This window comes from Crinia signifera, chromosome 12, assembly GCF_055691185.1.
Source record: "Crinia signifera chromosome 12, ASM5569118v1, whole genome shotgun sequence".
In the NCBI taxonomy this organism is placed as follows: Eukaryota; Metazoa; Chordata; class Amphibia; order Anura; family Myobatrachidae; genus Crinia; species Crinia signifera.
Genome location: NC_139228.1, coordinates 18,998,909 through 19,023,402, shown reverse-complemented (window position 1 = coordinate 19,023,402; position 24,494 = coordinate 18,998,909). Strand labels below are relative to the sequence as shown.

At 46.7% G+C, this 24,494-nt stretch overlaps 1 protein-coding gene across 1 annotated transcript in view; it reads left to right on the top strand.

Annotated features, from left to right (window-relative positions):
• The window catches only part of BAZ1A (bromodomain adjacent to zinc finger domain 1A), a 56,662-nt gene extending 32,452 nt beyond the window's left edge, over positions 1 to 24,210 (top strand). Inside the window, exons 19-28 of the mRNA XM_083166294.1 lie at positions 5,411 to 5,571; positions 5,932 to 6,095; positions 8,909 to 9,057; positions 10,735 to 10,830; positions 10,911 to 11,158; positions 11,879 to 12,057; positions 13,070 to 13,593; positions 16,516 to 16,661; positions 22,792 to 22,879; positions 23,328 to 24,210. Of these exons, the coding sequence (XP_083022420.1) occupies positions 5,411 to 5,571; positions 5,932 to 6,095; positions 8,909 to 9,057; positions 10,735 to 10,830; positions 10,911 to 11,158; positions 11,879 to 12,057; positions 13,070 to 13,593; positions 16,516 to 16,661; positions 22,792 to 22,879; positions 23,328 to 23,518 (1,946 nt within the window). The 3' untranslated portion in view covers positions 23,519 to 24,210. The remainder of the gene's footprint in view (positions 1 to 5,410; positions 5,572 to 5,931; positions 6,096 to 8,908; positions 9,058 to 10,734; positions 10,831 to 10,910; positions 11,159 to 11,878; positions 12,058 to 13,069; positions 13,594 to 16,515; positions 16,662 to 22,791; positions 22,880 to 23,327) is intronic.
• Positions 24,211 to 24,494: the final 284 nt, after the last annotated feature.

Here is a 24,494-nt window from a genome sequence, read left to right as displayed (position 1 = left end):
AGTCCAGCAAGGGGAGGTGGCGTTTGGCCTGCAGCCCCTCCCCCAGCTTTGGCGCCAATCTCCTCGAGGTCTGCCGTCCATTAGCTGAAACTGTTTGTGCCCGCCCCCCCTCTCTTGGACCAGCACCATTACAGCAGCACGCAGGTCTCCAGAGGTCGGGCACATCTCTCTCCCCTGTGAAACCGGCTACAGGCTAATTAGTGCTTTTCACAGCCACCCTCATTCCCACTTTGCTCTATAGAGTACTGTGGTTGATCTAGGGTGTGTTAGCTCATCTATATTGCCTAATATAGTGTGTATGTGACTTTGTGCTAGTACTTTCTTTTCCTCTGTCAGTTTTTTTCTCAAACTGTCCACTTTATTCTAAGTGAGGTTTTTACCTCAGAGGTCACATACTGTCAGTGGATCACTCTAGGTTCTCTTCCACTGAGTTACCTACTGTGCACTGTATTCCCCCTATTGGGAGTGTGTTCACTATGTCCAAACGGGGGCACAGCCAGACAGAATCTCCCTTGCTCTTGTCTTGCAAGGGCTGCGCTGCAGGTCTGTCTGACATGGATGTCATCCAGGATGGGCTATGTGTCAATTGCTTTACTCCTCCTGACCATCCCCAGCCCTCAGGGGCACCCCAGCCACCATGGGCAGCCTTTCAACAGCTGTTGGGCACCCTGGTGGATCGTCTCCCTAATGCTATAGCACCCCCTGTAGTACAGCCCCCCCTCCATGGGTGGATGCTTTGTCGACCACGGTGCAGACCTTGCAGCAGACTACGGCAGCTATGCAGAAGCTACTGCCACTCGCTGCACAACCCAGTAGATCATTGATAAATCCGTTGCTACCGGTAACCAGGGATGGGTCTGATGACACAGACGATGGCGGGGATGACCCCGATAATGCAGACCCTGATAATGGGGAGGACATCATACCTGATGACGATCAGGATGACCCTATGCCTACGGACCCTTCCACTTCTCAGGCTGAAACCCCTGACATAGCAGGCCTTATTTATGCTATTCGGGAGGTTCTTCTGTCAGATGCAGACGAACCTGAACCCACTGCTAAGACCAGGGACGTCTTCAAAAAGCAGAAGGTAGTCAAAGCCCAGTTCCCTCATTCTGATCATTTATCAGAAATCAGGAGAGATCAATGGGAGGCCTTAGGAAAGAGAGCCAACATATCTAAAAAGATGTTGGCTAGATACCCGCTACCTCCAGAGGATTGTACCCCTTGGGAAATCCCTCCCACAGTGGAAGCGCACGTGTCCAGGCTGGTTAAACCATCCGTGCTCCCGGTAGCCTCAGGGTCAGCCCTGAAGGACCAGACAGACAGGCGTCTGGAAAACGCTCTCAAGGCAGCCTTTTCTTATGCAGGGGCAGTGCAGAGGCCTACAATTGCAGCTACTTGGGCGGCAAAGGCCATTTCTCCTTGGTTGCAAGTGATAGAGGATGAGTTGGCCCCAGTCGCATCTGAGGATGCAAGGCTGTGTATGCAACACATCAAACATGCAGCAACATATATTATGGATGCTATGTCGGACGCCGGCACTCTAGCTGCCAGAGCCTCCGCCAGTTCAGTGCTGGCACGCCGGATTATCTGGCTTCGGTCATGGAAAGCGGACCTAGAATCCAAAAGGACTCTGGAACTCTTACCCTTTAAAGGGGAAAACCTGTTTGGGGAGGAGTTAAATAAAATTGTGGCCTCCTTGGCGTCAGCTAAGACAGCCTGCCTCCCTACGGCTCTACCTCAAAGGCCTAGAACCCAGTCCTTTCGGCCCTTTCGCCCTCAAGGCCAGAGGCCAGTCCTATACCAGACCCTCGCCCGCTCATAAAACTGGCAAACCCAAACCCAAGCAGCCTTGGGCCGCCAGACAGGCTCCCCCCGAGGCCGACAAGCCTTCAGCATGACGGGGCCAGCCTCCCACAGACGGACCCCCAAGTGGGAGGCAGACTCCTGTACTTCGCTCACCAGTGGCTGTCCACCACAAAGGATGCCTGGGTGAGGGAGGTAGTGTCGCAGGGGTACGCCATATCTTTCTCAAAGCCTCCCCCAAGAAGGTTCTTTTGCACAGGTCTCCCAAGAGACCCATGCAAAGCAGAACACTTGAGGATCATCCTACAGACCTTACTTCGGTCGCGGGTCATTGTTCCAGTGCCAGGGCACCAGAGAGGCCTCGGCTTCTACTCAACCCTGTTTCTGGTGCCAAAACCAAATGGAACATTCCGTCCCATTTTAAACCTCAAAGCTCTGAACAAGGTGGTAAAAGTCACAAAGTTCAGGATGGAGACCTTGAGGACCATTATCCTGGCCCTAGAGGAGGGGGACTTCATGGTCTCTCTAGATATCAGAGACGCATACCTCCACATCCCCATCCTACCGGCCCACCAGAAGTATTTGCGCTTCGCTATTCTGAAGAGTCACTACCAGTTTCAGGCCCTCCCATTCGGCCTTGCAACAGCGCCAAGGATTTTTACAAAAGTGATGGCTATAATGGCAGAAATCCTGCACAAGCAGGGGATCAGGGTCTTCCCCTACTTGGACGACCTGTTGATTGTAGCCAAGTCACCAGAGGTCCTAACATCCCACTTGCAGATAACAGTCTCCACATTACAGGATCACGGGTGGCTCCTCAACTGGGAGAAATCCTCCACGATCCCCTCCCAGAGAATGTTGCATCTGGGAGCTTTACTGGACACCAGAGCCCTGCGTCTGTTTCTCCCAAACGACAAGGCCAGGGACTTAATACAGAGAATCCAGATCTTTGCTCAGAAACCAAGAGTCTCGGTTCACTGGGCCATGAAAATATTGGGGAGGATGGTGTCCACATTCGACATGGTCGAGTGGGCCCAGTTCCACTCCCGTCCGCTCCAGGGCCTGGTCCTGGCGAAATGGGATGGCCTACCACAACACGTCAAGTCGACGTTTCTCACTCTAACACAGGAGGTCAAAGACTCGCTCCTGTGGTGGGAACAGATGGACCACCTAAACCAGGGGAGACTATTCTGGTTCAGAGAATGGATAGTACTAACCTCAGACGCCAGCCTGCGAGGCTGGGGGGCAGTAGTAGGATCCCGGTCCTTGCAAGGCGTCTGGACCGAACCAGAATCTCGATTATCCATCAATGTCTTAAAGATTCGAGCAGCCTACAATGCCCTTCTTCAGTCTCAGGATCTGTTGCAGGGAAAACCTGTTCAGATCAGGTCGGACAACGCCACGGCGGTGGCATACATAAACCGCCAGGGAGGAACACGAAGTGTTGCCGCCCTCCGGGAGGTCTCCAGGATTCTCACCTGGGGGGAAGAACATCTCCTAGCCCTGTCGGCAGTCTTCATCCCAGGAGTCCTGAACTGGGAGGCGGACTTTCTGAGCCGACAGGATATCCACCCGGGGGAGTGGTCTCTACACCCGGAAGTGTTTGTCAGTCTGACGCACCCCAGATGTAGACCTCATGGCGTCCAGACACTATTTCAAAGTCCCATGCTTCGGAGCAAGGACCAGGGATCCGCAGGCCTACTTCACGGATGCCCTGTCCGTACCGTGGAAGTTTCATCTCCCATACGCGTTCCCTCCGATAAACATGATCCCCAGGGTGATCAGAAAGTTCAGGCAGGAAGGAGGAACCCTTCTTCTCATCGCGCCAGACTGGCCACGCCGACACTGGTACGTGGACCTACAACAATTGTCACACCAGTCCCCCTGGCCATTGCCTCTTCGTCAAGATCTGTTGAGCCAGGGGCCGTGTCTTCATCCAGACCCTCAGCGCCTGTCTTTGACGGCGTGGCTCTTGAAATTGCCTTATTAAAGGGCAAGGGTTTTTCTGACAAGGTGGCTAGGACGATGATCCAGGCTCGCAAGCCAGCATCTTCAAAGATATACTACCGGACTTGGCATTCCTATTTTTCTTGGTGCAATTCTAATAAATATAATCCCAAGATTTTCAAAACAGCCAGGATATTGGCCTTCCTTCAAAATGGATTGGATTTAGGACTAAGATTGGCCTCTCTGAAGGTCCAAATCTCAGCCCTTTCAGTATGGTTTCAGAGAAAGATTGCATTCTTACCTGACATTCGCACATTTCTACAGGGAGTAGTACACATACAGCCTCCCTTTGTCCCTCCCACGAATCCTTGGGACTTATCTTTAGTGCTTCAAGCTTTAACCAAACCACCGTTTGAACCACTATCATCAGTGGAGCTTAAATGGCTGACAGTCAAAACTGTCTTCCTCCTGGCCATTGCCTCCGCACGCAGGGTGTCGGATCTTTCCGCACTGTCGTGTAAATCACCCTTCCTGGTGTTCCACAGTGACAGGGCAGTGTTACGGACAAGGTCTTCTCATCTGCCCAAGGTGGTGACAAAATTCCATGTCAACCAGGAAATCGTGGTACCTGCATTCACCTCAGATGACCTTTCATCTGATGAAAAATTGCTTGATGTGGTCAGAGCTTTGACCGTCTATATCGACCGCACTAAATCGGTCAGGAAATCAGATTCCCTCTTTGTGTTATATGGCTTTCACAAGAAGGGTTGGCCAGCGGGTAAACAAACTATTGCCCGCTGGATCCGCATGGCTATACAACAGGCATATCTTCTGTCTAACAGGCCCATTCCGGTCGCTATCAGAGCACACTCTACTAGAGCGGTTGGGCCTTCATGGGCAGCAAGCAGGGGTGCTTCTGCCGAACAGCTGTGCAAGGCTGCAACGTGGTCATCCGTCCAGACATTCATTAAGTTCTACGCCTTTGACACGTTCGCCTCCCAGGATGCCTCCTTCGGTCGTCGGGTTCTGCTGACACCTCAGACAAATTCCCTCCCTTAATTACGGCTTGTGACATCCCCGATGTCCCCTGTGGGACCCATGGACCCTGACAAGGAAAAGGAGAGTTATGGTAGACCTACCTTTGTTAACTCCCTTTCCTTGAAGTCCATGGGAACCACAGGGCGCCCACCCTTTAAATTTGCCACTGAGGTTCACCTTTATGTGATGTTCTGATACTGTGACCTGTTCTGACCAGTCCAGAAGTATGTATGAGTTCTGGGCATATGTGTTCTCTGTCCTGTTCTCTTCTCCGCTTCCTGCTCTCGGCTTGTTACCAAAAACTGGCGGCAGTAGCCTGGAGGCGGGGCTGTAGGGGAGAGGGCCCGGGCATGCTGGGTAAAACCTTTAAGAGCTTCGCTGATTGGTGCCTCGGACCCCCTGGATCCGCCTACAACCCCGATGTCCCCTGTGGTTCCCATGGACTTCAAGGAAAGGGAGTTAACAAAGGTAGGTCTACCATAACTCTCCTTTTTTATCATTCTGCAAAGTCCTAACAGGAGTTTCTGTAATCCTGTTTTCAAAGGTTATAAGGCACACCTCCCAATCATATAAGCCCTAAAGTTGTCTGCATTTCTAACAAAGGTTACTTTTGCAGACAGCCCGCCCTCAACGGATGCGAAGACTGGGCGGGGGAGGTCTCTGGACGTGCTGGATCCTACACCGTCATCTGCTGAAAAACAATTAGAGCTGAGACTGTGCGACCTCCTCCTGGATATTGAAGATAGGATTTACCAGGGTACTCTTGGTGCTGTCAAGGTATTTCATTGGGATGTAACATACAATATACATAGTGGAAAAATCCGCAAACCTAATTCACAAACTTGAATCATTTCATTAATCGTGTTTGGTTACCCGATGTGCCTAAACTAAATCTGTTTCCAGTAAAAGCAAGCGGTGAATATTAAAATGTGTGGTTTAAAATTAAAGAGGTGGATTAATCTCTACGGTTACCTAGAACATTTGTTAATAAATTGCTAATTAGTCATTAATATAGTTGGATTTTGGATCCTAAATATATTTGATCTAATGTATAAAACACAACCGCCTGCTTCATCCTTCTGTGTTGGCTGATGATAAATGTACCATTTGAGAAACATTGATTTTCTATTGTCACAGGTACCTGATCGGCAGTTATGGAGACAAGGACTTAAGAACTGTACGTATGAGCTTTTGGATGATGATATAAAGGAGAATGGTACGAGTGAGGATGGAATCATGAAACTGGAGGAGAATGACCTTGAAGAGATGGAAATCGATACAAGGCAAAGCAATAAAGACAGGTTGGAGACCTCAATGAGTTAAACAAATATTAAACAAAGCATTCAGAACATCCTTTATGAGCTCTATGCAGAAAACTCAAATAAGTGTACTGCAGATCTACATTGGGAGAGGATTCAGATGCTCGGGTGGTGTGTAGTGAATTTTGGATCTGATTGGTGGTTCAGTTATCCTATTCCCTCCAATCCTCTCCATAGAAGAATTCTCAGGGCAGTTTAGCAGATCGTTCTTAACCCACCAGGAAATGCCCAATCTATATACTGGGGGTTTTGGCCCTTATGGAAAGCAGTTATGCATTCTGCATGGACTTGTCTCTTTATTGCAGTTTTTGGCCCGGTTGGTTGCTTCTACCTTCTTGGTTTTTTTTCTTCTTTTCTCATTACATTTTGTTATGCCAAGAAAACTCTGGCTTTCTGGAGATGTATTCAATCCAGAATTCCGACTGTTGGAACTCGACAGACAGAATTCAATGTTCCGGCTGTCGAGTGCCGGATAGCCTGTGGATTGTCGAAAAACATTCTATTCGACAATCCAGTCTCTTTGTTTTATGGATACCTGTCAAGAATAAAATACCCTGCTTTTACGGAGAGCTGGAGGTGTTGATCTTTTCCATAGGAATAAGGGTCCGCGTCCAAAGATACCTTTTATGTGAATATAGGGATTGATTCCCAGGTCCGTTCATTTGTTCATATGATGCATTCATGATGGGTGAAGATTATACTTCATCAAAGGTACATTTTATATGCAAGTAGGGATTGATCCCAAGGTCAGTACAGCATAAAAGTATTCTCCTTCGTGGAAGGAATCCATGGGAAATCTAAAGAAACCTTGATGTGAACATAGGGACCATCATCAAGGTCATTGTGGCCCCATAGAGAGATCTCCAAGAAGAACACCGGACGCTGACAACTGATAGTTCTAGATTGCTCCTTTTGGATCTCTCAATTGTCTGGAGCATTTGAAATATAGGGTTTGGTACCCCTGTGTGGATCCTGGGCTGCAGGCTGCCAAATAACTTTTTTAATGAATTTACTAGTTAAGAAAGTAGGTTTCGAAATGGTCTTAAATTGATTTTATATTGTGAACGTTTCATTGTGGAAATAGCTTCAAATGCTATTACCTATACTTTACTCCTTTTTAAATACTCCCTGAATTTAGAGTCTTGTTTTCCGGGTTCTAGGTCAACAGGTACGGAAAGGTCAATAATGACAATGGAGTACATTTACTGTTATTTCTGAAGGGGAGAGAAATCATTAGATCGGCGACCATTGAATTCTTTCTCTCCCCTTCTGCCCTATGCGAGGGGATACATTCTCGTACACCTCCCCTCGCATGCTAGAGGAGGTGTTAGCTGAGAGGCTCCTTGCCCAACGCATGGCGAGTGGAGCAAGGGTGCACCTTTCCACTAGATGACAAGAAAAACTGAAGATCTAATGATGGTCAACCGATTCATTTTCAATCTTTTGATTCACACCCTGCTTTTCCATTGTACCTAGTACAACTTCTATGCTGTTATAACCCAGGTTCCAGTGTCACTGAAAGCTTTCCTTTAATTTCTGTCTTTAAAATATGTATTCTTTGCCTGTTTTTGTATTTGGAGTAGGAATTGGTGCTGGGGGTTTATAGAGTATACGCTGTGTTAAGGGGGGGGTGTACCTTTTTGCATGTTTTGTTACTAATCCTAATTAATTATTTCCCTGCTGGAGCTACCTTCAAAGGACTGATGGTTTCAATCAATGATTCAGTAAGCTTTGTTCTTAGCATGTTCCATTTCTGCTTCCGTTCATACTTCCATGCTTTTATTTTTTTGCATGTAGCAAAAAAATAATCCACTAAAATCTATTATTTTGGTAGAAACATTGCGCATTCTGTCATAGAACATGGGGGAAAAAAAACACTTTTTTGGTGGTGCTGTTACCAATGGTAGCTTCTATTCCCCCAAAGGCCGATTTTTTTTAAATCAGTTTAGAATTCAAAACATTTTTCCATATCTATATATGATAAATTTCAACAACTGTGTTGTGAAAGATCAGTGTATTGAATCTGGTTCTTGACTTTAGAACCAGCTATCTTTTGATGAACTAGTTTTACACTGAACAATATTTAGTTCCATTTTACTAAAGTCTTAAACGCGTTGTGTTTTATATGCAAGTTATACGTTTATGGTAATAGAGTGCATTATTTAAATATTGGAACGTGTTTGAAGATAACTGAAATCCACTTTTTAAACTTCATTTATCCCCTTTTAACGGTTTCCCATGTGTACAATGCCTATTCTGCCCAGCTGTCAAATAATATACATCCCCATCCCACTTTAACATCATAGCACAGCCAGAACTTTCCAAGCATGGCACTCCTCCAGAAGAGGAGTGCAGAAATATCGCACATTGAATTTTCCATCAACAACTGAAGAACATTGACCATCATTTAAGTCTTGCCATTTTGAATATAATTTTATTCAAGAGTCAACACAAACGGTTTCCCATGTGTACAATGCCTATTCTGCCCAGCTGTCAAATAATATACATCCCCATCCCACTTTAACATCATAGCACAGCCAGAACTTTCCAAGCATGGCACTCCTCCAGAAGAGGAGTGCAGAAATATCGCACATTGAATTTTCCATCAACAACTGAAGAACATTGACCATCATTTAAGTCTTGCCATTTTGAATATAATTTTATTCAAGAGTCAACAGAAATTTCAGTAACTATCATGACCTAGTTTTTTTTTTTTTTTCATGCTTTATTACATTACTAGATTGTTATTGTAAAGATTAATAGCTACAGTGTGTTTTTTATTTTATTTTATGCAGGTTGCATGGTTTGAAAAATAACACCCCAAGTGCAACGTCCACAAATGCCAGCACTCCACGCTCAGTGACTAATTCTATACATTACCTTGCACAAGCATTATTACAAATAGAGCAAGGAGTGGAACGCAAGTACTTAAAAGCCCCTCTTGGTAAGTGGGTACTAGATAGGTTCTGCGTAATATGGTGGTGTTATTACAGCATGGGAACTGTTGGCATAGAGCGCTTTACCCACTCTGGAGTTACGCTTCAATCAGTAGGCACACACTGGAAAGCTCTTTGTGGTATAACTTGTTTATATAATGAAGCTGGAAACGATCAGAATACAAACTGATAATCAGAATAAGACATCTGTATATGAGCCGCCATTGGTACTCTCAGGTCACTTTCAGAAGTTCATAACACACATAGGAACAAACAAGTGCAATATACATCAGACACGTAAACACATACACAAGCGCTCCACCTGCTGTCCCTCCAGTGTAGTTGCATCTCAAGTCTGTCATAATATCCTGACAAAAACAATACAGTAATATCCCTTATGAGGAAAAGCTTACATATTTAAGTAATTTTCGAATAGGTCGATCAATGAAGGTCAACAAACGTTAGATCAACCACTGAAGGTCAACACCTGAATTAGGTTGAAGGTGGACAGTCAAAAGGTTGACATCAGATTTTCACAGCTTTTTTTTTGGGAGCCAACTCGTGCCACTGGGCAGTATTTCATAACCTACCATTCACTACGGCGTAGATGGAGAACATAGAAGTGTGCCGAGCACAGCGAGGCACCATGCCTGAATCATGGCAAAAAGCGAACCATGCGAGGGGACGCGCTACACTTAGATGTTGTCCATGTCGACATTCTGGATCAAAAATTTTTGAATCTCATGTTGACCTTTTAACTGACTATTGACCTTCCCATTGTCGACCTGGGTATTAGGTCACCAGCATGTAGGTCGACATGCAGGAAGGTGATATGGGTTATGTCGACATGCAGGAAGGTCGATATGGGTTAGGTCGACAGTCAAAAGGTCAACATGGGGTTTTCACATTTTATTTTTTGGTCCCAAATTTCGACAGTCGACATGGACACTCGCTATGCTTCGGGCACGGTGCCTCGCTACACTCGGAACACTAGTTTATTCTCCCACAACGCCCTAGTGGATGGTAGGGCATGAAATACCGCCTGTCAGCTTAAAAAAAAATGTGAAAAAGCCCATGTCGACCTTTTGACTGTTGACCTACTGGCCCTGATGGCCGTCGATCAACATGCTGCTGACCAAATTACCGTTTCCCATCTACCTAACACTTGTGTTGACCTAAGCCCTGTTGACCTCCATTGAGTCAACTCTATGACCCATACTCGCATATTGTCATCTGGGATCAGTGGCTTGAAGCTACAGGATTCCAAATATTGGTTAAACTCTGTATATTAAGTTAAAATTAAGGGGCATACACACGGGGTGACTAGATCACTTGGTAACTAAGAACGGATCGTTCTGTGTGTATGCCCCATTGCGATGGCGTTGTGCATCACCAGCTCAGATCTTGACTAGATGTAGTCATTGTCTAGTCCGATCGTCAGTGCTCTAACCAGAGAACATTGGTTAGCACAGATCGCCCGTATCGCTACGTGTGTATGGGCAATCTAGCAAGCCCTGTGTGCTGAGCGATCTGACTAGCCTAGATCGCTCGGCACACCAAGTCGCCCCGTGCGTATGAGCCTTTAATCTGTTCTCTTTTGGATTGTGTGTGGTTCATGGAACCCAACCTATGTACTATAGTTGGGTCATTGATCTGTTAATGGAACACTATTTTGGTTTCTATAGGAGATGCAGAAGATCATAAAAAGGACTCAAAATCTGACAAGAAAAAGAAGGAAGACAAGAAAAAGAGAGACGACGATCAAAATAGTGAAAGAGATGGTATGTTATGTTTTATTGCATTGTTTTTGTTTTTGGCGGTTACATGAGATTGCAGCATTATAACTATTTTTTTGCTGTAGATGCTAGTGACGGTGGGCGCGTCCAGAGGACGGTGTTGGATCGCTGGCGGGAATCGCTACTGGCGTCTGGCAGCTTTTCTCAAATCTTCCTGCACTTGTCCACATTGGACCGCAGTATATTGTGGTCCCGTTCCATTCTCAATGCCAGGTGCAAGGTGTGCCGTAAGAAAGGAGATGGAGAGAGCATGCTCTTGTGTGATGGCTGCGAGAGGGGACACCATATCTATTGCGTCAGGCCCAAGCTGAAGGTTAGCTCAGTACAATGCACTGAATGCTATTCTATTGAAATAAATCTTTTTTCCTATCAGCCTATGGTGGATGCTGGGACTATGGGGGAGATTGAGTCATTCTATTTCTTGCCTTATAATACCCCTTTCGCACCAGCCAAAATTCCCGGGTTGGCCCCGGGAACAACCCGGCACTAGCGCTGGTGTGACAGGCTCCTGGAAATCCCGGGACAGAGTTGCTGGGATTTCAGCCCTGGGGTTGCTGGCTGGTGGGAAAGCTACTTACCTGGCTTCTGGGGGGCTACTGTTGACAGAGCTGCCTGGTGCCCCTCCCACCGCTGCCGTTGCTTGGGACGGAGCTGCCTGGTTCCCTCCCCTTCCCGTTACTGCCTGACTGCTGGAGACACAGATGCTAGGTTCCCCCCTACACCAGAAAATGCAGGGACTAAGCTGGTGTGAAAGGGGCCAACCCGGAAATGTCTCTGTATGATCCGGGCACCATATTCCCGGGTAAGTCCCTGCATTTTCTGGTGTAAAAGGGGGTAGAAGCGTCAAACTAGACTTTTTATTTGATAGCCTGTGAAATAAACTTGTTACAATGCACTGCACAGATCAATCATTTGCTAGACACCAAGTTTTGGTACCTGAGCTTTATATATCTGTGTTTCAAAGGGACCAATTAGTTTGCACAATAATTTTATTATTCATTCATTTATTCATTTATTTTATTTTTTCTCCCAGTACATTCCCGAAGGGGGCTGGTTCTGTCCAGAGTGTCGACCTAAGCAACGTGCACGCAGGCCTGACCGACAGAGGCCTTCGATGGATAGTGATTCCTTCGAAGAGGAGGATGTATCGGAAGAGGACGTTCTGGAGGGATCGGACTATGAAGTAGAGATGGACATGTCTGAGGAAGAGAGGTGAGCCTGTCAGCAGGAGAGTGCGTACTCGCTATGCTGTGACTGTTAGTCCATAAAAGGACGCTCTGTATGGCATGATTGTAAAGTAATTCACCGGTTAAAGACATTACGTTTTTGTTATGGTGGTCCCATGTTATGAATATGGTCTCCCAATGTGGCCGTCAATGCAAAACTGTTTGGCTACCTGGTTTAAACTTCTACAATGTCATTGACTTATTTTTGGTCAAAGATACACTTCACCATATGCATACCTCAGATACAGCTCCTTCACAATGCTCAGACACACCCGCTGCAGCCACATTTGGATATATAGGACCAATGGGGCATAAAATACGACCACACATGCAGTATGAGTTTTAGTGGAGATTGCACAGTACAATATGTGATTGGCTGTTAGGTGTCTTTGGGAGCTTTGTGGTAGCGTTTATAAAATGATAGATAATAGCTGAATGGTTGCTGTGTACTTCTCGGAGGAGCTTGGGAGAAGTTTAACCTCTCGGGTGCTGGAATGCTCTCTCCCACTCCACTACCCAGCGTTGGCCCTGTGGCCCCTGACGTGTCCCGAAGAATAAGAGTGTGAATAATTGGTGTGCATGAGCAGTCCAGAGGCGATATGGAAACAGAAGCATGAAATAGGCTTGTACAGCAATGGTTCCCAACCTCAGTCCAAGTTATTCCCAACAGTTCACGTTTTTTAGGTCACCCGGCAGGTGTACTAATTATTCACTGGCCCATTTTTAAAAGATCCACAAGTGGAGCTAATTATTTAACTTGTGAGTCTCTGGAGACCGTGTACTGTTGGGGGTACTTGTGGACCGAGGTTGGGCACCACTGGGCTAGAGCAATAATCTTACAGCCAAGCATAAAACCCATAACTTTACTTCTCTATTTACTGGCCTATTTTCTTGACTTTTTGTTTTAACCAATCTGTTTTTAGGTTGAATAGTATATGGCTTGTGTCTCTAAAGGTTTCTGTAAGCTTTAGTAACACTGACTAATATACTTTTTGCAGTACTCCAAAGAGAGGGAGACCCAAATTACAGCTACCATTAAAGACTAAGAAAGGAAAACCCGGGAGAAAGCCAGGACCTAAAAAAGGCTCGGGAAAAAAGGACTCTGGGAAGACACCAAAAAGTCAACAAGGAACTCCCATAAACTTTTTGGCCACTCCAAAAGGAAGAGGCGGTGTCAGAAAAGTACAGTCTGCCCCACCATTTGAGAGGAGCCCTGGTTCCCAGCTTTCTTATCGCAGTTCACAAGCCACTGCAAACACACATGAATCATCACTTGTTGAGCTTGTATCAGTCCGTGGGCGGGGTAGGGGTAGAGGTCGAGGTAGGGGAAGGGGAAGGGGTAGAGGAAGAGGGAAAAAGCTAACATCAGATGACAGCACCCCAGTGGGCAGTCCATTTGCCTTCCGCCCATTTAGCCTGGACAACGTTGAGCAGACACCCAGAGGAAGAAAGTCGCTGTCTGGTGACTCTGTACTCCAGGTGGAAGCCAAAGGAAGGGGCAAGAAGCGCATGTCCGCAGGTGGTGAGTCCTGTAAAACTTATTTAACAATAATTGACCCACTTGGATTTTGCCCTTTAAGATAAATTATTATTATTCTTTTTTTTCTATCATAGTATTGTCCTCATAATTCAGGGGTAGATGTATGAAGCAGTGATGGAGAAGTGGCCCATGGCAACTAATCAGCACTAAAGTAACATCTATTTGCGTAATATAAAACTTTACACAGCAGCTGATTGGTTGCCATGGGCCACTTCTCCATCACTGCTTCATATATCTACCCCTCAGTGCACTTTAATATATTTTTTTTTTGTGCTGCTTCAAGCTTTTTTATTACATCATCATTTAATGATGGGTATATACATCACAGGATTCTTTTTAAACCCAGGCGAGTTCTTCAGTGCCCTTGTCGCATCCACTATACTTCTGAGATTTGTCTTCGATTTAACTTTTCTGCAATTAAGCATTCCTATCTGTTTCTCCTGACATGCCTAAAAGCCTACCTCTGCCTTTACGCCTTATAGGCCTTACACAGATGCCGATATGTGTGTAGGGCTTTCTAGCTGTGCTATGTTGTCTCAGCTACAGCGCTGTCGCTCAGCACACATCACTGACAGCCCACACACAGCACAAGCTGACAGCGCTGTGTGCTGAGCGAGCTGACAGCGCTGTGTGCTGAGCAGGGTGACAGCGCCCGTGTCCTCCAGTGAGAGAACACTGGCGAGGACTCTATTGAAGGTCCCTACTCATTCTTCATTCTACCGGCGATAGCACTGTGCAGGGTAATGTAGGGTCATTTTCTAAGCAGTCTGGTCAGATCGCTTAGAAAATGGCTAAACTTTGTGTGTAGGCATTAGAATGCAGAGGACTATCACTGGGCTTACAGAATATACCAGAATATGGAGCCCAGTTTCTGTGGCCCTGCCTGCCCAGTTGGTGAATACACTGCAGGTGGCTGGTGCACAGTATTCTTTCTCCTGTGGGACTACAGTGTCAGATACAATCGGAAGTTGGTAAAAGCGGATAGTCTTCTGTTTTCCAGTAGCCATGTCAGAATCGTTTCCGTATATCTCAAGACTCAAAGAAAATACCATTAAATGTCAATATAGCAATCTGTACAAAGGGGATACAGATAAAATCCAGGTGTAAGGGATGCTGACTTCCAGAATCCCGATGCTCTGCTGGATTCTGGACAGACTGCATCCCGATTGTACATAACTCGCATAGTTCCCTACAGTATATATGCAATAACACTGCAGGGTCTCGCATATGTTTATTGCATATATAGGGTAACTGGTTATTGCTGCCATACACACAGCAGAACACTGGAGTTCAGTTTGCTGTAGGTCTCCTGCTTTGATACTAAATACATTAGAACACACTGATTGGATTATGGTTGCAGTTGCTGTAGCCTTTCTCTTCCAGCACCTCCTTTACGTTTTTTACATTATTTGCTACAAGAACAAATGTTTATAACTGATCCATATTTAAGTTTGCTTGGAGAATGTGTACATAAACTTGGGTACTCTTTACCTAGAAGGGCGCCCGTCGCGGGCATCGCGGGTACATTTATGTGCGGCCGCGACGCGACCGACGCGATGCCCGCGATTTCCCATTGAAACCAATGTTAAACTTTGAAATCGTGTCGGTCGCGTCGCGGCCGCACATAAATGTACCCGCGATGCCTGCGACGCGATGCTCCCGATTTCCCATAGGAATCAATGTTAAAAGGCGCGATGGACCCGATTTTACTGTTAAATGGCTCAATCCACCCGATTTGGCCATAGGAATCAATGTTAAATGGGCCACAGAGCCCATTAACCCTTAAATGCCCCCCCCCAAATTTTTAACGCCACCCCACGATCCACGCCAACCCGAAGCGTGGCGAGCGCAGCGAGCCCGCGAGGGGCGGCGGTACGCGTCCTCCGACCTTTTCATGTCCTACTATCCACTAGGGCGTGGTGTGAGAATATAATAGTGTGGCGAGCGCAGCGAGCCACCGTGCCCGAAGCGTAGCGAGCCCCGCGAGGGGACGCGGATACCTTCACAGTTATGCGCGTCCCCTCGCGGGCTTCACAGGTGTCCGTGGCGACGCGGACACCTGTGAAGCCCGCGAGGGGACGCGTCTACCTGTGAAGGTATCCGCGTCCCCTCGCGGGGCTCGCCACGCTTCGGGCTCGGTGGCTCGCTGCGCTCGCCACACTATTATATTCTCACACCACGCCCTAGTGGATAGTAGGGCATGAAAAGGTCGGAGGACGCGTACCGCCGCCCCTCGCGGGCTCGCTGCGCTCGCCACGCTTCGGGTTGGCGTGGATCGTGGGGTGGCGTTAAACATTTGGGGGGACATTTAACGGTTAATTTGGCCTATTTGGCCCCAAATCGGGTCCATTGAGGCATTTAACAGTAAAATCGCGGTCAATCAGCCGTTTTAACATTGTTCCCTATGGGAAAATCGCGGTCATCCCGATTTACCCGCGATCACCGCGATTTTTACCCCCGATCACCGCGATTTCAATCGCTGGCGCCCTTCTAGGTAAAGAGTACCTAAACTTGTATAAGTTTTCTGCCTTTAAATTTTAGTAATGTGATTAACGGTTACTGTATAGCTAATGTCTAAGTAGATGCCTAAGAATGGTTGACATTGGCAGAAGGTTGACATGGGCATTGTCGGCATGAGTATTTAATTTTTTTTTCTTTATTTGCCGGCATGGACACCGTATAAGTGTACCGTGTCCCCTTGCATGGCTCACCATGCTTCAGTCACGGCACACTGTTATATTCTCTCTCTAGGCCCACATGGAAAGTAAAGTGTGAAAAACAACCTTTAAAAAAAAAAAAATTAATGTCAGCCTTTCAATGTTGACCTAGGTATGTTGATCATTCTTAATTGTCGACCCAGGGACCAAATACCGATTTTAATTGTAAGTGTTTTACATTTTCCAGATCTTTCTTCATTGGACGTAGGAAATAGGAGGAGCTCTGGGAGAAATCAAGGCGTACACGAGTTGTCGGCTTGTGAACACCTGGTGGTGGAGCTGGTGAGGCACAATGACAGTTGGCCTTTCATGAGACTGGTGTCTAAATACCAGGTACTGTAATTGGTTGTTACACAGCTGTGACATTTGTGATCTTGATTGTTTGCTGCAGCGGTTATACTATTTATTCTGCTCCGTTCAGTTCTCTGTAGAACCCACTATAATAGTGATTAAGTGAACGGGATTTCCTCTACCTCCCCATGGCAGCCAACTCATGGGTTAAGTCCCGAAGGGTAGTACTCTGGAAGGAAACAAAAAAGAACACTGGCCCCTATATAAGCTCCACCTCTTTAGGACTCAGTGTCTTTTTTTTTCCTTCCAGGGTAGTGGAAGGGCTTACCCTGAGCTGCAGCCCTCTCCGCTGCCTAGAGCAGTCGGGGGTGAGGCATGGATTGAGGAAAAAACGGGTCCCCGCTGTCGAGGGCAGTAAGGGGTACCTGAGGTCTGCTGGAACCGGCCGGAGGGAGCACGCTCGTCCGTGGTAATGGCGGCGGACATGGGCTGGTGCAGGTCGAGTCCGGCGTGTGGCGTCTGGTGCAGGAGAAAAGACGCTGAAGCCGGGCGCCCGTCGGGCGGAAGCTGGGTGTCCGGCGTGTAAGCGTCTGACGTCAGCGCCACGTAGGGACGCAGGAGCGGGGCGCCCGTCGGGCGTTTAGCCCAGTGGCTATGTGCGGCGGGCGTCTGACGTCACGGACGCACCGAGGGGCGCGTCATTAAGGCGCCGGTAATCTTTAAAAACGGAGCATGAAGCTCCTAAAAGCGGGCCAGCAAGCTCTTTGAAGCCAGTGAACTGTGAGAGCGGATAGACTGCGGGGAGCAGTGAAGTGTACGCACGCAGTATTCCAGCAGACGGTAAGACTCCGCTGACAGCAGTAGCTGGAGGAGTTATCATCATCCTTACTCTGTGTTATTTGCTTTAGCTGCAGGCTTGAAGTTATCACTATGGATGAGGGGAAGAAGCAGCACAGAAAGTCAGGGTAAGCCAGAGATAAGCACTGGTTGGTGAAGCAGTTCGGGTACTGACTGTGATATATGTGTTTTAGGTCAGACACAAGCAAGGGGCAGGCTGAGGCAAAGGCCAAGCACAAGAAACACCATCCTGCCAAGTGCAGTTTGTGTGACAAGGCCCTGCCGGATATGTGGATAGGCTCCTCGTGTAGCGCCTGCAAACTAACCCAACAGATGGGTATGCCCCAGATGACCGAATTGGTGTCTATGCTGAAGACAGCGTTGGCGGACACATTTATGACAAAGCAGGATGTGGAGAAAATGCAGGCAAAAAGGAGCAGAGCTGATCTCTCAGGGGGATCCCAAGACTCGGCAGAGGGACCGGCATTCAGAGAGGAGGAAATGGAAGAAGGAGAGATAGCGCAGGATAAAGCAGAGGCTGACTTTAACCCAGTGTTATTGGAGAACCTGTTGGTTCTTATCAATAAGTCTCTGAAAATAGAAGAGACTCAAGGGGAAGAGAAATTGCAGGACCTGCTGTTCCAGGACAAAAAGAAAAAAAGTAAAACATTTCCGTTAACAAAGGCGTTGAAGGAAATGGTGGACGAAGAATGGAGGCACCCGGATAAAAAGGTGGCGGTGCCACTTAGGGTAGCCAAGATGTATCCATTCGAGAGTGAGCAGGTGAAACACTGGGAGGAAGCCCCGAGGGTTGATGCGGCTATTGCAAGAATTTCCAAAAAAACGACGCTCCCTCTGGAAGACGCGAACAATTTTAAAGACGCGATGGAAAGGAAGATGGAGGTCAGTCTGCGGAAGCAGCATGTCACCTCGGGGGCAGCAATCAAGGCGGCCGCAGCCATGGCGGTAACGGCCAGGGTAATGAGGTCCTGGTGTCATGACCTAGAGTCAGACACGCTGGATGGAATTCAGAGGTCAGATCTGATAAAGACCATCCAGAACATTCAGATTGCCGTGGAGTTCATGTGTGATGCGTCTGTAGATGCGGTGAAGTTAGCGGCAAGATCAAGCGCCACGATGGCAGTAGCAAGAAGAGCGCTCTGGCTTAAGCCATGGGCAGCAGACACACAGTCGAAGCAGAAACTGCTGGCCCTACCATTTCAGGGTCAGTATCTATTCGGCTCCAAGCTGGATGATATCATCACTAAGATCTCGGGCGGTAAGTCAGTGTGGCTACCGCAGGATAAGGGGAAGAAACCCTTTCTCAACAGGTCACTTAAATTCCAGTCGCAGGACTTTAAGGAAGCAAGGGCGTATAGACCGGGGAGAAGCTTCAGAAGGTCCTGGGCGAATCGGAGCTTTTTTCGAGGCCAAAGGGGCAGAGATGGAAGGTATTCCGCAAAGCACTCTACCCAATGACGCCAGAGAGACAGTTGGGGGCAGACTGCTGCAGTTCAAGCAGATTTGGTCCCAATCCGTCCAGGACAAATGGGTACTGGACATAATAGAGTCCGGGTACAAAATAGAGTTTGCGAAGTTCCCCGGTTACTGGAGGACGGAGTCTCCAATACCCCGGGAGCCGAGAGAAAAGGCCGCGTTACTGGACAGTTTACAAAAAATGATCAACCAGAAAGTAGTGATCAAAGTGTCAAAGGAGCAAGAATGGAAAGGTTGCCAATCAAGATTTTTTATAGTCAGAAAGCCTTCAGGAGGCTTCAGAACGATCCTCGATTTGAGAAGAGTAAATACGTTCATCATAACGAAAAAATTCAGGATGGAGTCACTAAGGTCTATCCTACCGGATATCGTGGAAGGGTCATTTCTGACCACAATAGACCTTCGGGATGCATATCTGCACGTACCAATATACGCAGGGCACCACAGGTATCTGAGATTTCGGCTTGGAAATGTAACATATCAGTTTGTCGCCCTGCCTTTCGGCCTGGCTACGTCCCCAAGGACGTTCACAAAGGTGCTGGTGGTGTTGGTCGCCAACCTGCGGCAGCAGGGGATCTGCGTGTGGCCATACCTCGACGACTTGTTGATCATGGCCAGGACAAGGAAAGAGGCAGAGAGGAGTACGTCCCAAGTAAGGCAGTACCTGGAACAACACGGGTGGTTGATAAACCAGGAGAAGAGTCAGCTCGTCCCGGCAAGGGCGGCAAAATATCTGGGTGTCTGGATAGACACGAATCGCATGACGATCAAGCTAACAGAGGACAGAAGACAGAAGCTAAGACGCGAAGTATCCTCTCTCCAAAGCAAAAAGAGCATTTCGTCAGGGGACTGCATGAGAGTGCTAGGACTCATTTCGGCGGCTCTAGATGCAGTGCAATGGGGCCGATTCCATATGAGGGCTTTCCAAGGCTGCTTTCTTATGCAGTGGGACGGCGATGGAAAAAACAAGTCCCAAAGGATTGTCCTGTCAAAAAGGGCGCGTCAGGATCTAGCATGGTGGTCGGACAGACCGAGGCTAGAAGAGGGAAGAGTGTTCGCGGTGTCAGAACAAAAAGTGGTGACCACGGATGCCAGCCTGACAGGCTGGGGAGCGGTCTGTGGAGAACAGATAGTTCAAGGGGTCTGGACCCAGGAAGCAAGAGCCAAGCACTCAAACGTCCGGGAGATGAGGGCAGTGCTGATGGCCTGCATACACCTACAGAAGTGCCTAGTGGGAAGAGACGTTGTCGTGAGGTCCGACAATCAGTCGGTGGTGTCTTACCTAAACAGGCAAGGAGGGACAAAGAGCCGAGAGCTCATGTCGGAGGTATCGGAAGTAATATCTTGGGCAGAGAGCCACGTAAACAGTCTCACGGCGGTGTTTGTGGCAGGCAAGGAGAACCTGCAGGCGGACAGCCTCAGCAGGCAGCTTGTGCAGCCGGGAGAATGGGAGTTGTCCCCGGAAGTGTTCGAGCAAATCGTAAAAATGTGGGGTCAACCTCAGGTGGACCTCATGGCCACCAGGAGAAATGCAAAGCTCCAGAGATTCTTCTCAAGGCATTGGGAGCCGGGGGCAGAGAAGCAGGATGCACTGACATCAGTGTGGGAAGCAGAATTTGTGTACGCGTTTCCACCCTTCCCAATAATAGCAAGGCTGCTGAGGAAAATTCAACAAGAAAGAGTGACCGCAATAGTGATCCTTCCGTACTGGCCAAGGAGACCGTGGTTCTCCAAACTGCTGGAGATGTCGATAGCAGACCCATGGCACCTGCCGGATCTGAACAACCTAATAGGTCAGAACAGGTTATGGAAGGCGCAGCCCTGCACCTGGAAACTGACGGCATGGCTGTTGAGACACGTATGTTAGAGAGGAAAGGGTTTTCCAGTAGAGTGGTAAGGACCTTGCTCGAGGCCAGGAAAAAATCTACGTCCATTACGTACCATAGAATTTGGAGGAGGTACGTGGAGTTCTGTAAGTCAAGAAACAATCAGGCGAAGGAGATAGGCGTGGTGCTGGAGTTTCTACAGCAGGGTCTGGACAGGAATTTGTCCGTTAGTTCAGTTAAGGTGCAGATCTCGGCTCTGTCGGCCATGCTGGACTGGAGACTAGCAGATAATAAGTACGTTCAAAGATTTATTCAAGCAGCTAAGAGGATAAAGCCGTCATTCCATAACCCGCTGTCACCCTGGGACCTCAATCTGGTCTTGAACGCGCTAGTAGAAAATCCTTTCGAGCCTATGCAAGAAGTATCGTTGAAACTGCTTACTATGAAAGTGGTGTTTTTAGTAGCTATCACATCTGCAAGGAGAGTATCGGAACTCCAGGCCCTTTGGGCAGAAGAGCCCTTCTTGAACTTTTTTCCTGATAAAGTAGTTCTAAGAACGAATCCGCGGTTTCTGCCCAAGGTGGTGTCCACCTTTCATATTAATCAGGAGATTGTCCTGCCCTCGTTCTGCACGAACCCCGCTAACTCAAAGGAAGAGAGGCTACATACGCTAGATGTGGTTAGGGCGCTAAAAATATATTTAGAGAGGACCAAATCTCACAGAAAAACAGAAAGGTTGTTCGTGCTTACCGAGGGGAAGAATAAAGGGCAGGGGGCCAGCAAGACTACGATCTCAAGGTGGATCAAATCCTGTATTCTGGAGGCGTACAGAGTTAGGGGTCAAGACCCGCCGATGGGCTTGAAGGCTCATTCAACGAGAGCAATGTCGGCCTCCTGGGCGGAGAAGGAGGCGGCGTCAATTCAGGAGCTATGTAAGGCAGCATGCTGGGCCTCAGTACATACCTTCACCAGACATTACAGAATGGATGTAGCGGCGTCGGCGGACGCCCGGTTTGGTAGGAAGGTGCTGAGCGCAGTTGTTTAAGTAAGGTGATGTAACCTTACTTTTATTATTTTCATTATGATTATCAGTATTGTGTTATTATGCCCACCCAGTGTGGTAACTGCTTGGGTATTACCCATGAGTTGGCTGCCATGGGGAGGTAGAGGAAAGTACAGATTCCTACCTGTTAATATGCTTTCCTCTACTCCACCATGGCAGCATTATCCCGCCCGGTTGTTGGTGGTTATGATTTAAGTTGATGTATAATGGTGTGTTGTGCTATTTAATCAAGACACTGAGTCCTAAAGAGGTGGAGCTTATATAGGGGCCAGTGTTCTTTTTTGTTTCCTTCCAGAGTACTACCCTTCGGGACTTAACCCATGAGTTGGCTGCCATGGTGGAGTAGAGGAAAGCATATTAACAGGTAGGAATCTGTACTTTATGCTAATCTTTTCTTTTAAAATAAGTTTATTTTTATTTTTTTTAAACCTGCCAGTCACTTGATATGACATTATTTGATATAGGGAAGTTTTGTTACTGCAGGGCCCAATAATAATAATTGTGTTTTTTTGGAAGATGTTTAATCCTGTGTCTAATGCCAAGTGATAAGTAGCCAAATCCCACCCATCTGTGTCCAAAACCGGACAGTGGTCCTGTCCCTCTGGTCCCTAAAGAGGATCAGCCAGCGCCCTCCAGCTGCCATTTTGCAGCATTCTTTCTTGAGGTCAGATCACGGAAGGGTGATTTCGCTTGCCTGCAGCTGAAAAATATTGCAACATGTGTATTGATTTGTTTGCTCTTGCATTTCCGCTGATGCATTTTCAGTGAAAAAATATATTTGTTTCTTCATAGATCTTTATTTAAAAGCTTTTAAAATAACATTTTCTTGACTGTATATTTGTTTTAGGATTTGTAATCTTTCACAGCATCTTATTACGTTGTATTATCGAATTGGCATGTTTGAAACAGACTTTTTTAATGAAGTATATTTATTTACAAATCTTTGCAGGTTCCGGATTATTTTGATATTATCCAGAGACCCATTGCCTTAAATATTATCCGCGAGAAAGTGAACAAATGTGAATACAAGTGTGCATGTAAGTGATCGCGGAACCAATTTATATTGGTCTCCTATTAGCGCTCGTCCATGCTGAAGTAATGATTTTTACAGCAGCCATTGCAACAGAGCTACATACTGTACAGTTGATTCTGTGGTGTCTGCTGCCTATGTTCTCCACAAAATCTGCAAGGTTCTATGCTGTAAGAACCGGGATCTGCTGAAGATACAACGTTCTTAGACAGGGGCTTTGGCAGCTTTTTATTGAAGCAAATCAGGATTTGAAGCATTACATGTTAAATAAGGATTATACGTGCTTAACTAAATATTTCTAACTAGAAGACGGAGTTTGAGAATCACTGGTAAGCCATTAAGGGGCAGATTTATTAAGCTCGGTGAAGTAATAAGTGTCTGGTTTTATCACCGGCCAACTAGTTACCCCTGGGTAACTAGATCAGGATACTAACTTCTGTCTCTATTCCCTATAGCTGAATTCGTAAGAGATGTTGAGTTGATGTTTTCCAACTGCTTCGAATACAACCATGTTGACAGCAATGAGGCCAATGCAGGAAAACGCCTCCGGTCCTTTTTCCACAGCGAGGCTCAGAAATTAGGTCTGGAGGTATCTGCTAGCAATACATATCAGCCTGCTCCAGCCAACAAGAAGTCCCGGATCTGACTGTCTCCAGCTGCTTAGTACAGACAATGGAGCGTCACTTTTCTATTGTACAATCTCTGGTTTCAGGTATTGTGTTGTCCTGCTGAACTGAATTGCCAAGCAATAATCTAATGCTATATCCACTTGATGAGAGAGCACTGATTCCTGACCATTCAGCACTGCATAAGCAGGAAAGAACTACTAAATAAAGGTCCAAGCCACATACATGTATGTTAAATATGTATATCGGAGGATGAGCTGACTGTTTAACTGCTGTGAGTTGTTATTTTTCCTCATTTTCTGTTTGTTGTAGTTCTTATGCTTGAAAGTTACTGTTTATATCAAAGCCGAAAAGCAGCCATAGGTTTTGTACCTGAACAACACTACTTGAGTGAATAGACGGGGGTATATTTTTGATGGGTGGATTATACACACTGAGAGTATTTTGAAAAATTCTAGTTATTTATCTAGCATTCAAAGGAATGTGTGCGTTTCTTTTTTTTTTTTTTTTGTATTTATGAATATTTTGTATCTGAAGTTTAAATATATTTCTTATGTGAAACTATTTTCCACTTCGGAATCAGAACAAGTTGTTTCTACCTTTTTCTATGTGATAGACTTTTGAGGGCTCTTGCAGGTATAATTACACAGTGATCACCATTAATTTATATGCAGACGACTGTGTAAAAGGCAATAAAAATTGTTTCCCTTTATGTTTTGTCATATTACTTTGAATGTCTTTGTATAAGAATTGTCATGCGTGCATATTTTTAAGGCCGGCCACCCCCACCGCTAACTTGTTAAAACACACACACAATCTACTATATACTGTAGCAGCCAGTGGGTGTGTACATGTACGTTTGTACATACAATAAAACACCTGATTTTTACTCCTTTCTGCTAATAACGCTGCAATGGATGAAGGCTAAACAAGACTGGACAGCTGAAAAATGGGAAAACATTGCCTGGTTTGACAAATTACGGTTCTACTTGGACA